General features: G+C 66.9%; 1 protein-coding gene across 1 annotated transcript; it reads right to left on the bottom strand.

The window, feature by feature from the left end:
• Positions 1-333: 333 nt before the first annotated feature.
• Positions 334-17,497, bottom strand: DENND4B (DENN domain containing 4B). The gene is given in 28 exon segments (XM_058042984.1): positions 334-1,266; positions 1,696-1,760; positions 1,987-2,152; positions 2,657-2,756; positions 3,330-3,563; positions 4,187-4,304; positions 4,700-4,875; positions 5,326-5,454; positions 5,813-5,890; positions 5,892-6,349; positions 7,280-7,424; positions 7,499-7,627; positions 8,544-8,750; positions 8,991-9,114; positions 9,303-9,442; positions 9,762-9,907; positions 10,461-10,676; positions 11,063-11,163; positions 11,246-11,421; positions 12,252-12,396; positions 12,475-12,533; positions 12,948-13,014; positions 13,096-13,337; positions 14,204-14,373; positions 15,111-15,180; positions 15,264-15,516; positions 16,244-16,553; positions 17,436-17,497. Coding segments are annotated over 27 exon segments (4,356 nt in total). The 5' UTR covers positions 16,540-16,553; positions 17,436-17,497; the 3' UTR covers positions 334-1,120.
• Between the last annotated feature and the right edge of the window lie 186 nt (positions 17,498-17,683).

Raw genomic sequence — 17,683 nt, 5'->3', positions numbered from 1 at the left:
CGCAGCGAGCGGGGCTCGGTGCTCGCGAGGCCTCATGGCCCGTGCCCGGATCCAAGATGGCGGCCTGAGGGCAGCGCCAGGGTCCAAGATGGCGGAGCCGGCCTCACTCCCCTCAGGGGGCTCCGCGCCCTCAAACCCCCCCGGTAAATAAAAATGATCCCGGAGCCAGCGAGGAAAATACCGCAGCAGCTTTTATTTACAGGCCCCTGGGGCGGGGGCTGCTATTGCACAGTGCGAGGGGAGGGGGCGGCCCCGAACCCCCCCCAATGGCCACCGAACCCCCCAATGGCCCCAAATCCCCCGGGGGGCACAAACCCAGCGCCCCCCCAGCTGCCCTGGCACCCCCGAACCCCCTCGGGACAGAAATGAGGATGGGGAACCTCCCCAGAGCCGTCCCTGCCCGTCCCACCCGCGCTCTCACTCTGGGGGAGGCTGAATAAATAAATAAAAATATATTAATACTGACATAGAAAACCCGTCGTGAGCCTGGGGGGGCCGGGGGTCCTTTCTCCCCACCCTGGAGCATCTGAGGGGGGTCCTGGCGGTCCCTTGTCCTTCCTGGAGTATTTGAGGGGGGTCCTGGGGGTCCCTTGTCCTTCCTGGAGCATTTGAGGGGGTTCCTGAGGGTCTTTTCTCCCCATCCTGGAGTATTTAAGGGGTTCCTGGGGGGTCCTTTCCCCACCCTAAAGGATTTGAGGGTGATCCTGGGGGACCCTGGAGCATTTTAGGGGGGTCCTGGGGGGGTCCCTGGAGCATTTGAGGGGGTTCCCTTCCCCACCCTGGAGTATTTGAGGAGGGGTCCTGGGGGTTCCTTCCCCACCTCAGCCCCCCCAACCCTTTGGGGGTGCCCTGGGGGGGGTCATTCCTATCTCCTCCTGAGGGGTTCCCGGGGTCCCCCTGTCCCGGGGGTCTCTCAGCACTCAGGGGATGTTCCCGGGGGGGTTCCCGGTCCCTGTCCCGGTTCCGGGGGTCCCTCAGCACTCGGGGGGCGCCCCGAAGCACCGGCGGCACTCGGGGGAGGTTCCCGGTCCCGGGGGTCCCTCAGCACTCGGGGGGCGCCCCGAAGCACCGGCGGCACTCGGGGGGGGTTCCCGGGCCCTGTCCCGGTTCCGGGGGTCCCTCAGCACTCGGGGGGCGCCCCGAAGCACCGGCGGCACTCGCTCGCTCGCGCACTCGGGGGCTGCGCCCGCCGCCGCCGCAGCTCGTCCCGGCCCGGGGCCCCGCCCAGCTTGGCCAGCGCCGAACGGTACCGGCGGTCAAAGGCGGCTGGGGGGGCAGGGGGAGCGGTCAGAATGGCCCCCAGAGACCCCCGGTGTGCCCCCCAAACACACCCTGAGCCCTCCATGTCCCTCTGAGCCCCCTGAGACCCCCAGTGTCCCCCTCTGAGCCCCCTACACCCATCGTGTCCCTCTGTGCCACCCCCCATCCTTCTGAGCCCCCTAAACCAAATGTGTCCCCCCCCAAACACACCCTGAGCCCCCCACGTCCCTCTGAGCCCCCTCCCTTTGTCCCCCCCTAGCCCCCAACACCCCCAAGGTGCCCCTGAGACCCCCAGGGCCACCCCTCGGTTCCCCCCGGACCCCTGAGCCCCCCACGCTCCCCGAGTCCTTCTGAGCCCCCCAGTGTCCCCCTGAGCCCCCCATGTCCCCCCAGGGTCCCCCTGAGCCCCCCATGTCCCCCCATGTCCCCCCGTACCGATGTCCGTGTGCTCCCGGCCCAGCGCCGCCAGCGTCAGGAACAGCAGCTCCCGGTAAATGCTCCTGCAGGGGGGACAGGGGGCATTGGGGGGATTTAGGGGGGATTTTGGGGTATTGGGGATGATTTTGGAGGAATTTGGGGCGGATTTGGGTGGAATTTGAGGGGATTTTGGGGTCTGTCCGTACCTGTGCAGGGTCTGGGGGGCTCCGGGCGCCGCCAGGGTCTGCAGGATGGGTGGATTTTGGGGGGAATTTGGGGGGATTTGGGGTATTTGGGGTCTGTCCGTACCTGTGCAGGGTCTGGGGGGCCTCGGGGTCTGCCAGGGTCTCCAGGAACAGCCCGATGGCTTTGTGCACCTCGTTGAGCCCCACGTGGCTCAGCAGGGCCTCCAGGAAGGGCAGCGAGAACAGGCGGGCCGGGGGGCCCCAGGGGTGCAGCCGGGGGGGGATGCTACCTGGGGACCCCAAAATGTCACCCCAGCGTCCCCAAATCCCCTGGGATGACACCTGGGGGACCCCAGTGTCCCCAAATCCCCTGGGATGACACCTGGGGACCCCAAAGGTGAGCCCAGAGTGACCCCAAGGTGTCCCTGATCCCACTCTTTGCTCTTGGCCATTCCTCAATTCCTTCCATACCCCCGTGTACCCCATTCCCATATCCCACACCCCCAATCCCACACCTCAATCCCATACCCCATTCCCACACCCCAATCCCATATTCCATTTCCCAATCCCAAATCCCCCAATCCCCCAATGCCAATCCCCAATCCCATACCCCAACCCCATATCCCCTTTCCCAATCCCATATCCAAATCCCCCAATCCCCAATCCTAAATCTCAACCCCCAAACCCATATCCCCATATCCCAATCCCATATCCCAAATCCCCCAATCCCACACCCCAAATCCCCAATCCCACACCCCAAATCCCCAAATCCCCAACCCCAGCCCCTTCCTCACTGTGCAGCCTCCAGATCACGTAGAGCGGGGGGCAGCTCTCGGGGTCGGGGCTCAGCACATCCCACAGCAGCCTCACACGGACCCGCGACGGCTCGGGGGGCTGCGGGGCGGGCAGGGGGCTCAGCACCACCAGGGACCCCCCAGAGACCCCCAGAGACCCCCAAACCCACCTCGGGGTCTGGGGGGCCGTGCTGGGAGCCCAGCAGGGCTGCAGCGCAGGTTGGGGGGGCTCAGCACCACCAAACCCCCCCAGACCCCAGAATTGCGGGACCCCCAAATTGTGCTGGTGAGGGAGCTCCTGCCCAGCCCTGGGAACGGGAGGGCACCCCCAAATTGTGGTGGTGAAGGACCCCCAAAGCCCCCAAACCCACTTGGGGCTCTCGGGGGCCGTGCTGGGAGCCCAACAAGACCGCAGGACAGGGTTGGGGGGGGCTCAGGACAGATTGGGGGGCTCAGGACAGGGTTGGGAGGGCTCAGGACAGGGTTAGGGGGCTCAGCACCACCACAAAACTCCCCCAGATCCCTCCAGAGCCCCCCAAACTCACCTGTGGGTCCAGGGGGGCGCGTGCTGGGAGCCCAGCAGCAGCAGGGGCAGCGGGACACGGGAGGTCCAGCACCATCAATGACACCCCCAAACCCCCCCAAGACCCCTCCCCAGCCCCCCCAAACTCACCTGCGGGTCGGGGGGCGCGTGCTGCGAGCCCAGCAGCAGCAGGGGCAGCTGGCTGGGCAGCGCCAGGCGCTGGAAGAACCACAGAAGGTTCCAGAAGATGATGGGGTGCTTGTCCACCAGCTCGGGGCGCGCCAGCAGCTCCCCGCCCTCGTTCTCCACCAGGCTCTCGAGCTCCTTGCGCAGCACCAGCGGGCACAGGTACGCAAAGGCCACGCGCTCCCGGCGCCACGGCGGCTGCAAAGGGGGGGGACACCGTGGGGACACCGAGTTAGGGGAGGGGGACACGATGGGGACCCCGACCTCGAGGGGATGGACACCTCCCGCCCCACCCTGCAATGCCCCAGGGCCTGAGAATTGGGGGGAACACGATTGGGACCCCTGAATTAGGGGAGGGGAACAAGCCCTGCCCAGCCCTGGAACACACAGGGAACTGGGAATGGGGGGGGGGGAACACGTTTGGGACCCCCAAATTAGGGGGGAGGGACACCCCCTGCCCTGGGATGGACCAGGACCTGGCAATGAAGGGGACCCCCAAATCAGAGTTGGGAGACATCCCCTGCCCTGCCCTGGAATGGGGGGGGACGACACAATTGGGACCCCCAAATTAGAGAGGGGGACAGGCTTGGGGCCCCCAAATTAGAGCAGGGGGACACCCCCTGCCCTGCCCTGCCCTGGAACGCACCAGGACCTGGGAATTGGGTGAGAAACATTTGGGACCCCCTGCCCAGCCCAGAACCACCAAAGCACCCCCAAAGCACCACCCAAATCCTAAATGGGACTGTCCCAAACCCCAATTTCAGGGATGAGAGAAGGACCCCCCCCCAATTCCCAGCCCCCCATTCCCAGCCCCCCGTTACCGGGGTCTCGGCGCAGCCGTTGCACAGCCCGGGGGTCCCGGGGGTCCCGTCCAGCTCCAGGCAGCGCCGGCGGTCGCTCAGCACCGGCCCCTGTGGGGAGGGGGGCACCGGGGGGGGGCTGCGGGACACACGGGGGGGGTCGCGGTGATGGGGGGCACCGGGGGACCCCCAAAGGGTGGATGGATGGACAGACAGATGGATGGAAGGAGAGGGAAATGGCAGGGAGCAAAGAGGGGTGTTGGGGACATCTGGGGGACATGGGGAGGGCAGGGGGTGCCCCAGGGGGTGTCCCCGGGGGTGGCACCTTGGGGACATCAGGAGGGCAGCGAGGGGTCCCCGGGCGTGTCCCTGGGCTGTCCCAGGTGTGTCCTGGGCTGTCCCAAGTGTGTCCCAGGTGTGTCCCAGGTGTGTCCCTGGGCTGTCCCAGGTGTGTCCCAGGTGTGTCCCAGGGCTGTCCCAGGTGTGTCCCAGGTGTGTCCCAGGCGTGTCCCAGGTGTGTCCCAGGTGTGTCACCTGGGCGGCCGGCGGAGGTCGCGGATCTCGATGCTCAGGAAGGGCACGAAGGAGCGGCTGCAGAAGGGGCACGAGGTGTTGAGGTTGGAGTCGTCCGAGGTCCAGCCGGCCATGAGCTCCTCGTCGAACACCAGCGCGGCGCAGCCCGGGCAGCGCGAGCAGCTCGACAGCAGCACCTGGGCACGGGATGGCTGAGCCCAAAGCACGGGTCTGCCCCCCAAAGCACAGACCTGCCCCCCTAAACCTGAGATCTGCCCCCCAAAGCACAGATCTGCCACCCTAAACCTGAGATCTGCCACCCAAAACCCAGATCTGCCCTCCAAAGCACACATCTGCACCCCAAACCTGGGCTCTGCCCCCCAAATCTCAGCCCCCCCCAAGCCCTGTGCACCCCAAACCTCAGCTCTGCCCCCCCAAACCCCAAATCTGCCCCCCAAACCCCAAACCTGAGCTCTGTCCCCAAATTTCAGCTCTGCCCCCCCCAAATCTCAGCTATGTCCCCAAACCCGAGCTGTGCCCCCTCCAAACCCAGCTCTGCCCCCCAAACCTGAGCTCTGCCCCCACTCCCGTGCCCCCCCAACCCCATCTCTCTGCCCCCCCGCATTTCCCACCCCCCCATTTCCCACCTCCAGGCCGGGGGGCTCCGTGCCCGCCCCCCCATCCGTGCAGGGCTCCCCGGGGGCTTTGGGGGCGCCGCCCCCGCTGCCCCCCGAGGCATCGGACAGGTCCAGCTCACTGCCCAGCGACACCGAGCTCTGCCGGGGGGGGACAGGGGACACACGGGGGTCAGCGGGGCGGCCGGACAGACGGACAGACGGATGGACAGACAGACGGACAGCAGACGGACAGATGGACGGACAGATAGGACAGACGGATGGATGGACAGACAGACGGACAGACAGATGGACAGACAGACAGACTAATAGATGGACAGACAGATGGACGGACAGACAGACAGACGGATGGATGGACAGATGGATGGACGGATGGACAGACACACAGACGGACAGACCGGACAGGCAGACGGACGGACACACGGACAGACAGACAGACAGACGGACAGACACACACACACACAGACAGACGGCCAGACAGGGCAGCCGCGCGCCGTACCTCGGAGGCCGTGGACTCGGGCCGCTCCCGGGGCCGCAGCAGGGTCCCGCCGGGGCTGCGCCGTGACCGGGGGGGCGGGGGGGGGGTCCCCGTCCCGCTGCTCCGACCCCCGGCGACCCCCGGCATCCCGGGGGGGCTCCGAGGGCCGCGGGGGGCGCTTACCGGGGGACAGCAGCTGCTGCAGCTTGGCCGCCAGGCCCCGGCGCGGGGTCACCCCCCCGGCACCACCGGGACCGGCACCACCGGGACCCCCCCCGGGCCCCTCGTCGCCGCCGCTGTCGTCGGTGGCGATGTCCGAGAGGCTCCCGTCGGCCGAACCGGGGGCGCGGCGGGGGGCGGGCGGCGTGGGGGTCACCGGGAGCAGGGGGGGCTCCCCGGGCCCCTCCCGGGCCGCGCCCCCCACCTCGCTGCGGGCGGGGAAACTGAGGCTGCCGCTCTTGACGAGCCGCGGCGCCGGCACCGCGTCCCGGAGGCTCCGCCCGGCCCAGGTGGTCTGGCGGTGCAGCGGGGGGCGCGGGGCGGCGGCGGCGCGGTCACCTGGGGGGGACGGGACAGAGGGGTCAGGGACAGAATCCCCATCCATGGGGGGGGGACGGGACAGAGGGGTCAGGGACAGAATCCCCATCCATGGGGGGGCACAGTGACCTGGGGAGGGGACGGGACAGAGGGGTCAGGGACAGCGGGCCCCGCACCTGGGGGGGACAGGACAGAGGGGTCAGGGACAGAATCCCCATCCATGGGGGGGGGACGGGACAGAGGGGTCAGGGACAGAATCCCCATCCATGGGGGGGCACAGTGACCTGGGGAGGGGACAGGACAGAGGGGTCAGGGACAGCGGGCCCCACACCTGGGGGGGGACGGGACAGAGGGGTCAGGGACAGCGGGCCCCACACCTGGGGGGGACAGAGGGGTCAGGGACTGAATCCCCATCCATGGGGGAGCACAGGACAGAGGGGTCAGGGCCAGCGGGCCCCACACCTGGGGGGCACAGGACAGACGGGTCAGGGACTGAATCCCCATCCATGGGGGGGGGGACAGGACAGAGGGGTCAGGGACAACAGCCCCCAGCCCTGGGAGGGCTCAGTGCCCTAAGGAGGGGACAAGGGAGCGTCAATGGGGCCAAGGGGGCATCAATGGGGCCAATAATACCCCCCCCCCAACACAGGGAGGTGGCAGAAGGTGACAGGGGACGATCGCCAGGACCTCCCCCGTGCCCCGGAGATGCTCAGAGGGGCTGAATCAGGGTGTGTGAGTGGGTGGGCTGGGGGGGTCTCAGTCACATGAGGGGGACAAGGGGGTGTCAGTGAGACCCCCCCTGACCCCCATAACTCCCCCCCCCACCCAGGGAGGTGGCAGGAGGGGACAGGGGACAATCACCCCAAGCCCTGGAGATGCTCGGAGGGGCTCAATCGCCCACAGGGGTACCAGGGGGTGTCAGTGGGGTCCCGATCCCCCCCGTGCCCTCACCGGGGGGGTCTCCGGCCGCTCGCTGCCGCTGCCGCTGCCTCAGGGGCTGCCGGAACTGCGCCGCCCCCAGCACCACGTTCCTGAGCTTGGCCCAGCGCAGCCGCCCGCCCTGCGTCCCCGCCGGCCATTTGCTCTCCAGCACCGCCTGCCGGGGGGCACACGGGGGGTCAGGAGACCCTCGGGACCCCCACCCACCCCAGAGGGTCCCCTGGGCGTCACCTTGTTGTAGTAGCCGTAGGTGACGGTGTTGGGGACGATGCCGGCGCGCTTCATCTCCAGCAGGACGCGCACGGACAGCACGGGCTCGCCGTACTGCCCGCACAGCTGCATCAGGATGCGGTAGCACACCTGGGGGGCACCTCAGATCACCACGGGGGGCACCTGGGCACCCCTGCACAGTGCCACAGGGTGGGAAAGAGCCTCTCGTCCTGTCCCTGTCCCCTGCGAGCAGCGTCTGACCCTGGCAGCAGTGCAGAGCCACAAGGTGCCCCTGAGCCTCCTTTGCTCCCTTCCCAGCTCCCTCACACGTTCTCCATTCCCTCCTCCTGCTGCTCCAGCCCCTCCAAGTCCCTCCTGACCACAGCACTGGACACAGCACTGGACACAGCACTGGACACTGGACACAGCACTGACCACAGCCCTGGACACTGATCACAGCCTTGGACACTGGACACAGCACTGGACACTGACCACAGCCCTGGACACAGCACTGGACACAGCCCTGGACACTGACCACAGCCCTGGACACTGGACACAGCCCTGGACACTGGACACAGCCTTGGACACTGGACACAGCACCAGACACAGCCCTGGACACTGGACACAGCCCTGGACACTGACCACAGCACTGGACACTGGACACAGCCCTGGACACTGGACCCAGCCCTGGACACAGCCCTGGACACTGATCACAGCACTGACCACAGCCCTGGACACTGGACACAGCCCTGGACACTGGACCCAGCACCGGACACTGGACACAGCCCTGGACACTGGACACAGCACTGACCACAGCACTGGACACTGGACACAGCACTGGACACTGGACACTGACCACAGCACTGGACACTGGACACTGGACACAGCACCGGACACTGGACACAGCACTGGACACAGGACCCAGCACTGGACACTGGACACAGCCCTGGACACTGGACACAGCCCTGGACACTGGCCACCATTTCCCGTTCCCCTCAGCCCCCTCAGCCCCCCCCACCCCATCTCCCCGCTTCCCCAGAAGGTTCTGGAACAGAGCCCGACCCACCTCGTCGGGCAGCACCACCTTGTGCTGCTCCATCTTGCGCAGCACGTCGTAGGCCAGCTGCAGCGCCCGCAGCTTGGCGGGGGCGGCGCGCACCTGCGTGGGCAGGTACAGGAACCAGAGCCCGTAGCAGTGCCCCAGCAGGCACCGCGCCCACAGCTCGGGCACCGCCGACGACTTCTGTGCCACGCGCTGGGCCACCTTCATCTCCTGGGGACACCGAGGGACAGTCAGGGAACGGGGCTGAGCCGCTCAGCGCCGTGCCCGGGTGGGCACCTGGACAGGTGGCACAGCTCAGGGACACCTGTGAGAGCATTGTGCCATCTGGGCACCTGGACAGGTGGCACAGCTTACAGGACACTTAGCAGGTGCTGTCCCACCCGTCCAGGTGTCCCAAGTGTGCCCAGGTGCTGTTCCCTCGTGCCCAGGTGTCCCAGGTGTGCCCCTCACCTGCTTGGTGCGCCGCGGGGCGGGGCTGCTCGGGGCGCTGCTCCTGGCCTGGCACAGCTGAGCCACCAGAGGGTCCCGGGGGGGCTCCAGCAGCTCTGGGCGCAGCGTGGGGAACCCGTCATACCTGGGGATGGGGGCACAGGTGAGGGGAACCCGTCATACCTGGGTGTGGGGGGGCACAGGTGAGGGGAACCCGTCATACCTGGGAGGTGTGGGGGGCACAGGTGAGGGGAACCCGTCATACCTGGGTCGGGGGGGGCACAGGTGAGGGTGTTTGGGAAGGGGCACAGGGGAGGGTCCCGGGGGTCTCACCTGTAGCAGGCGGGGGGCTCGGCCCCGTCGGGCCCCGCCGGCTGCTCCGGGGGGGTGATGAACACCGTGTGCTCCCCACCTCGGGGGTCGTCCAGCTCCATCAGGGGCGTGTCCTCGGGCTTCTCCAGGTCCACCTGCACCTGGGGAGGGGGCGGCGTCAGCAGGGGGATGGTAGGGACACATGGAGGGGACACAGGGACACACCTTGTCAATGCAGGTGTCGAAGAACTAGGAGCAGGGAGTGAAGGACACACAGAGGGGACACACAGGGACACAGGGACACACAAGGGACACACAGGGACACACAAGGGACGCACAGGGACACACGGGGACACACAGGGACACACAGGGACACACGGGGACACGCAAGTGACACACAGGGACACACGGGGACACACGGGGACACACAAGGGACGCACGGGGACACACGGGGACACACGGGGACACACGGGGACACACCTTGTCGACGCAGGTGTCGAAGAACTCGAGGCAGGGCTCGCGGTCGCTGGCGAAGGAGCAGTCCTCGATGAACTGCGTGAAGAGCTGCGTGCGCAGCAGCTGCCCGTAGAAACGCTGGTACGCCCGATCCCGGGAGCGCAGGAACCCTGGGGACACAGAGGGGACATTGGGGACATTGGGCACATTGGGGTGGGATCAATGGAATCAATGGGATCAATGGGATCAATGGGATCGCTGGTACGCCCGATCCCGGGAGTGCAGGAACCCTGGGGACACAGAGGGGACATTGGGGACATTGGGGTGGGATCAATGGGATCAATGGGATCAATGGGATCGCTGGTATGCCCGATCCCGGGAGCGCAGGAACCCTGGGGACACAGAGGGGACACCAAGGGGGACATTGGGGTGCGGTGGGATCAATGGGATGGGATGGGATGGGATGGGATGGGATGGGATGGGATGGGATGGGATGGGATGGGATGGGATGGGATGTACAGGAAGGGATGGGATGGGATGAAGATGAGCAGGAACCAGACAGGACAGCACAGAACTCATGTTCTCACACCCCCATGTCCCCCCCAGCTCCCCATTCCCCCCTCACCCTGCAGGGCGAACAGGCTGCCGGCGTCACAGACAGGACAGCACAGAGCTCACCCAGGACACCCCCATGTCCCCCCCAGCACCCCATTCCCCCCTCACCCTGCAGGGCGAACAGGCTGCCGGCGTCGCGGCCGGCCGGGGCGGGCGCGGGCGCGATGGGCCGCAGGAAGGAGCGGTACCCGCGCAGGGCACAGGCCATGAAGCGCAGGAACGCCGCCCGCGCCTCCAGCTCCAGCTGCGCCCGCCGCGCCCCCGCGGCCTCCGCGTCGCTCAGAACCAGCTCCGGGGGCTCCTCCTCGCCCGGCGCGCTCAGCACTGCGGGGACACCGGGGACAGGGTTGGGACTGGGGACGCCGGGGACGGGACAGGGTTAGCACAGGGGACAGGGATGGGACAGGGCTGGCACCAAGGACACGGATGGGACAGTGTTGGCACAGGGGACACCCAGCCGAACAAACCCCGTGGCCAGAGAGCCCTGAGGGTGGGGTCAGTTGGGAAGCAACACCCAGGGAATGAGGGAGTGAAGCCACAGCTCTGATCCTGCTTGGGAAATGCTCCCAGGCATTCTCCTGGGGGGGATCCAGGGGGGGATCCAGGGGGGTCTTTGACCCCAGTGGTTCCCTCCCAGTTTGGGCTATTCCATGATAACAGCAGAGCTGGGGGATGTGGTGACCCCCAGACCCCCCAGGCCCCCCACTCACGCTCATCCAGCTGCTGGGACAGGCTGTGCAGCGAGGCCAGCAGCACCTTGCAGGGCTTGCGGGGCAGCGCGCGGGGCGACAGCAGCTTCCTCTCCTCGCTCCTGGGGACACAGGCACGAGGGCAGGGCGGGAGCCCCGGCGCCCCCAGGACCCCCTGCCCACCCCAGCCCTGGGGACACTCACTGGAAAATGGTGTTGGTGTCCAGGTCGACAAAGATGACGTCGCGGGGGGGCTCGTAGAGGTCGAAGTAGCTGGAGTGGATGCCTACAATGAAGGGCACGGGGGCACACAGCACGTCAGCCAGCGCCAGCGGGCACAGCGGGATGTAGGGGCACTGCCAGCGCAGGGGGAAGATCATCTGGGGACAGGACAGGGTGGTCAGCGCCGCGGGGCCCCCGCCAGGCGGGATGGGGGGCCCGGCGCCGCAGGACCGGGAGCGCCCGTGGCACAGGATCACCAGTCCTGTGGGATCGGGGTGCCCAGCAGCACAAAATGGGGGTCCCCAGCACTGTGGCAGGGAGATCTCCACGGCAGGTCCTCAGCACTGTGGGATTGGTGCTCCCAACACCACAGTACAGGGATCCCCAGTGCTGAGGGGTGGCAATCCCCAGTGCCACAGGTCCCCAGCACTGAGGGATGCCAGTCCCCAGTGCCACAGATCCCCAGCACTCTGGGAACAGGATCCCCAGTGCCACAGGTCCCCAGTGCTGAGGGGCAGCAATCCCCAGTGCCACAGGTCCCCAGCGCTGAGGGATGCCAGTCCCCAGTGCCACAGGCCCCCAGCGCTGAGGGATGCCAATCTCCAGTGCCACAGGTCCCCAGCGCTGTGGGACCAGTATCCCCAGTGTCACAGGTCCCCAGTGCTGAGGGACGGCAATCCCCAGTGCCACAGGTCCCCAGCACTGAGGGATGCCAGTCCCCAGTGCCACAGGTCCCCAGTGCTGAGGGACGGCAATCCCCAGTGTCACAGATCCCCAACGCTGAGGGATGCCAGTCCCCAGTGCCACAGGTCCCCAGCGCTGAGGGATGCCAGTCCCCAGTGCCACAGGTCCCCAGCACTGTGGGACCAGGATCCCCAGTGCCACAGGTCCCCAGCGCTGTGGGACCAGGATCCCCAGTGTCACAAATCCCCAGCCCCACGGTGGCACGTCCCCTCGGTGTCCCTCGGTGTCCCCTGCGGTCACTCACCGCCACCAGGGCTTCCCCCACGCTGGTCAGGACGTCGGGGCGCAGCGAGTGGATGAGCAGCTTCTGCTCGGTGAGGACGGCCACCAGCAGTGCCACGGCGTTGTCAGGGCCCAGGTTCTGCAGCAGCGTCAGGAAACTGGCCCCGCTGAGGGGGGGGACATCACCTGGTCACCCACGGCCCCCTCCCCACCTGTGCCCCCCCACCAGCATTCCCCAGCCCTACCTGAGGGGCAGCGGGGAGGACACGGGCCGGCACAGCAGCAGGCTGTCATAGGGGGACATCTGCAGGGACACACGGACAGGGTGGTCGGGGACACAGGGACACACTGGGATGGGGTGGGGTGGGATCAATGGGATGGGATGGGATCAATGGGATGGGATGGGATCAATGGGATGGGAATGGGGCTGGGATGGGATGGGATCAGTGGGATGGGGTGGGATGAGATTAATGGGATGGGATGGGATGGGATGGGATGGGATGGGATGGGATGGGATGGGATGGGATGGGATGGGATGGGATGGGATGGGATGGGATCAATGGGATGGGGTGGGATGAGATTAATGGGATGGGATGGGATGGGATCAATGGGATCAATGAGATGGGATGGGACGGGATCAATTGGATGGGGTGGGATGGGAATGGGGCTGGGATGGGATGGGCTGGGATGGCACGGTCACCCCCCCCGGGTGACTCACCTGCACCAGGATGCGCGGGCGCTGCGGGGACGGGAAGGGCACGTTGTGCATGAAGTGCGAGATGTGCCTGCGGGCGGAGCGGCCCCGTCAGCGCGGGGGTGGCCGCGGGCCCCCGCCCCCCCCGGAGCCCCCCCCGGACCCCGCTCACGTCTCCAGGGGCAGCACGTGGGGGCCCGAGATGGAGTAGCGGTAGATGAACATGAGGAACTTGCGGAAGACGTCGAAGAAGGGCCAGTGGGACAGCACGCAGATGCTCTTGCGCGTGTGCAGCGAGCGCCCCGGCACCGGCCGCCGGTCCACCACGCTGAGCAGCCCCAGGCGCAGCGCCTGCGCCTCCGACAGCCGCTCCCGGGGAAACGCCTCGTGGAACTGGATGGCGGCGCCGTACACCTGCGGGCACGCCGGGCTGTCAGGGCACCCTGGGCACCGGGACCCCGGGACAGCGGTGCCAGGAACCCATGGCACCAGGATCCTGGGGTCACAGTGCCAGGAACCCCTGGCACAGGGATCCTGGGGTCACAGTGATAGCTGGGAACCCCCGGCACAGGGATCCTGGGCCCATGAGGGATGGGAACCCCTGGCACCGAGGATACTGATCCCACAGTGCCAGGAACCCCGGGCACAGGGATCCCAGGCCCACAGTGCCAGGAACTCTTCGCACCAGGATCCCAGTGCCACGAGGGATGGGAACCCCTGGCACCGAGGATTCTGATCCCACAGTGCCAGGAACCCCAGGCACAGGGATCCCTGTCCCATGAGGGATGGGAACCCCGGGCACAGGGATCCTGGGCCCATGAGGGATGGGAACCCCGGGCACAGGGATCCTGATCCCATGAGGGATTGGAACCCCTGGCACCGAGGATACTGATCCCACAGTGCCAGGAACCCATGGCACCAGGATCCTGGGGCCACAGGGATGGGAACCCCTGGCACAGGGATCCTGGGCCAATGAAGGATGGGATCAGCTGGTCCCAGGATCCCGTTCCCACAGCACTGGGAACTCCTGGCACCAGGGATCATGAGGGATGGGAACCCCTGGCACTGGGATCCCAGGCCCACAGAGCTGGGAACCCCTGGCACCAGGATGCCAGTCCCACAAAGGATGGGAACCCCTGGTCCCAGGATCCTGGTCCCACAGCCCTGGCAATCCCTGGCACAGCAATCCTGGTCCGAGGCTATAGGGCACCCAGGCACCCACCCCCTCCCATGGCACCAGGGACCCCCGTGCCACCCCCCAGCCCCCTGTCCTGCCGTGCCTTGTCCCCCGAGGCGCCGGTGAGGACGAAGGTGGAGAAGACGGGCAGGGGGTACTTGGTGCCCACGGGCCAGCTCTCGATGGTGGCGCCCATGGGCAGGCAGAACACGGGCACCGACTCGGGCAGAGGGAAGGACTCGCTGTCCTGCTCGGGGTAGCGGCTCAGCAGGCCTGCACGGACACACGGACAGCCGGACACATGGACACCGGACGGCGGCATCAGCCCCCCGGGTCATCTCACCCACCCCAGCGAGGAGGGGGCAGCCAGGGGAGTGCCCACAGCTCCCCAAAACCACCCCCCAAAAGGAAACACAACTGCCCCCAACCCCCAGTGAGAGACCCCGGTGTCACCCCAGAAAGGGACACCACACTTCCCAGTACGAGACCCCAGTGTCACCCCAGTAAGGGACACCACACTTCCCAGTAAAGGACTCCATTGTAAATCCAGTAAGGGACTCCAGTGTCACCCCAGTAAGGGACACCACTGTTACCCCAGTAAGAGACCCCATTCTCACCCCAATAAAGGATACCACACTTCCCAGTAAAGAAACCCCCACTGTCACCCCAGTAAGAGACCCCACTTCCCAGTAACAGACCCCACTGTCACCCCAGTACGGGACACCACACTTCCCAGTAAGAGATCCCACTGTCCCCCCTCTCCAGTAAGTGACCCCAGTCCCAAAAACCTGTCAAGGCCCCCCCCAAGGTGCAGGGGCAGCTGAAGGGCCCCACCTTGTGCTCCCCAAACCCCTCTGAGGAGACCCAGGGGCTCCTGCACCTCCCCCAAATCAGCCCCGCGCCCACTGGAGGAGATTAATCAACACAAACTAAAATAATAAACTAATTGTGACAACAAACAACTCTGGCTCCCGCCGTGAGCCCCCAGCACCCCCACGCCAGGAGCCCACCTGCCTCGTAGACCAGCGTGTTGTCCTTGGCCACGGCGATCTTGTAGCACAGGAACAGCGCGGGGCCCCACTGCAACGGAGGGTCGGGATGTTGGGGCTCAGCACGGGCAGGGCAGCGCCGCGGGGACGAGGGGGGCGCCCCCCCAAACCCACCATGCTGGTGTTGAGGTTCTTGTCCACGCGGCAGAAGGTGTGGGGCGTGCTCTCGCCCTTGCTGGGCATCACCAGGCAGATGTCGGTGACGCCCAGCGTGTGGTGCCCGGGCGGCTCGGCCGCGCGCCGGAACGTCAGGAACGTGCGCTGGTGGCCCGGCGAGCCCGCGGCCAGGTTGGCAGAGCGGCTGTAGGGCGTCGTGTCCAGCAGCTGGCAGCCCGGCTTGGGCCGGTCCTTGCCCTCGTAGTGCACCCTGAGGGGTGGGAGGGTCACAGATGGGTTTTGTCAAAAATCCTTTATGTAAATAATGGCTATCTGCTGCTGCGGGATGCAGCAGGTGCACCTGTGATTGGGCTCGTGTAATTGTTTCTAATTAATGGCCAATCACAGTCAGTGGATCTGTGATTGATCTCATGTATTTGTTTCTAATTAATAGCCAATCACAATCCAGCTGTTTGGATCGTCTCAGCCAGTTCAACCCTTTGTTATAATTCTTTTTCTATTCCCAGCTAGCCTTCTGAAAAAATCCTTTTTCCTAATTATTTTTAGTATAGTTTTAATATAATATATATCATAAAACAATAAATCAAGCCTTCTGAAACATAACATCAACATTCTCATCTCTTCCTTCATCCCAAGGCCCCTGCGAACACCAGCACAGGGAGAGTCGTGAGGGGAACTGCCAGTGGCACCTCCGGGGTCCTTCCCAAACTCTTCCCTCTCTGGGTTCTTTTCCACCTTCCCAAACTCTTCCCTCTCTGGGTTCTTTTCCACCTTCCCAAACTCTTCCCTCTCTGGGTTCTCCCCCAGCTTCCCAAACTCTTCCCCCTGCAGGTTCTTCCCCAGCTTCCCAAACTCTTTCCCCTCTGGGTTCTTTTCCAGCTTCCCAAAATCTTCCCCCTCCAGGTTCTTCCCCAGCTCCCCAAACTCTTCCCCAGGGCTGCCGTGACCCAGAGCAGGACTCTGTGCCCCCCACTCACCCCAGCTCGATCAGGGGGGGTTTGTCCCGCCCCCGTTTGTAGCACAGGAACATCTGCGGGTTGTTGAGCAGCCCCGCGTTGAGGTCCACGGGGTGTCCGGACGTGCTGGTCTCGATGCAGGTGAAGCCCTGGGGCACCTCCTCGCCCTGCGAGCGGATGATCACGGCCACATCCGTGATGGGCTCCCCGGGCCGCGCCGGCCGCGGCTGCTGCTCCTCCTCCAGCGCCCGCGAGCCCTCGGCCAGCCCGGCCACCACGAAATAATCCACGAGCTGCGGGGGCTTCTCGTCCGCCATGGCTCCAACAGCATCTGCGGGGACACGGCCGACGGTGCCACCACCCCAGCGGGGACGGGACGGGACGGGAAGGGAGGAGGTTCCGGTCACGCCGCGGGACACGGGGACCCTCCGGAGCCTGCAGCCACCCCCGAGCACGGGGAGCTCCCCTCGGTAGTGCCCGGAGAGAGGACGGACCCCAACGCCGAGGCACCCCCGGTTGGGGGCTCGCTCCTGCTTTGGGAACCCGCTCCCTTCTGCGCCCCTCGCTGTCCCCAGCGGCCCCGTCCCCAAAGTCCTCCCGGTCCCCGGAGCCCCTCCGGTGCCCCCGTCCCCAAAGTCCCCCCGGTGTCCCCAGCCCCCCGCGGCACCCCCGGTTTGCGCACGGGGAGCGGCGGAGCCGGAGCACGGGGGCAGCAGGAAAGGGGAAGGAAGCGGCGCCAGGCCCGGGCCGCGCACGTCACCCCGGCCCCGCCACACCGGGGGGGCCACACGGCCGCGACCCCACCGCGGACACCGCCCGGGACACCGGGGTGGCTCCGGGAGCCCGGTACGGAGGGCACGGTCGCTGCACCGAGGGGTGCCAGCAGTGACACCCCCTCAGCCGGGCGGGGACAGCGACGGGGACAGCGACAGCCCTGCCTGGGGTCACCTCCTGCCGGGGCCTGCGGGGGTTCCCCATCCCCGCGTCCCCCCCGGTGAGCCCTGGAGGATCCTCCGTCCCCGTGTCCCTCCCGGTGGGGCCTCCGGAGCGTTCCCCATCCCCGTGGCCGCCCCGGTGCCCCCCCGGCCGGCCCCGCATCCCCCCTCCCGGTGACTGCCCCACATGCGGCCCGCAGAGCCCAGCCCCGGCCCCGCAGCCCCCGCGGGACCCCCGGCCCGGCCCCTCCCGGTTCCCCCACCCCCCCTCCCGGTACCTGCGGGCCGGGCCGGGCCGGGCCGGGCCGGGGCCGCGTCTTTGGGCTCCGCTGGGCCGCGACCGCGCGCCCGCCCGGCGCCCGCCCGCACAGCGCCCCCTGGCGGCGGGGAGGACTCGGGGAACCGCCGGGGAACACCGCCCCCCGCCCCAAAAACTCAGAACCCCCAAAATCCCCAGAAACCCCTCCCCAAAATCCTCAGAAAACCCTCAGAACCCCCTCCCAAAATCCTCAGAATCCCCCCAACA

The sequence above is a fragment of the Melospiza georgiana genome, chromosome 33, assembly GCF_028018845.1.
Source record: "Melospiza georgiana isolate bMelGeo1 chromosome 33, bMelGeo1.pri, whole genome shotgun sequence".
In the NCBI taxonomy this organism is placed as follows: Eukaryota; Metazoa; Chordata; class Aves; order Passeriformes; family Passerellidae; genus Melospiza; species Melospiza georgiana.
This window is presented reverse-complemented; position numbering and strand designations above follow the sequence as displayed.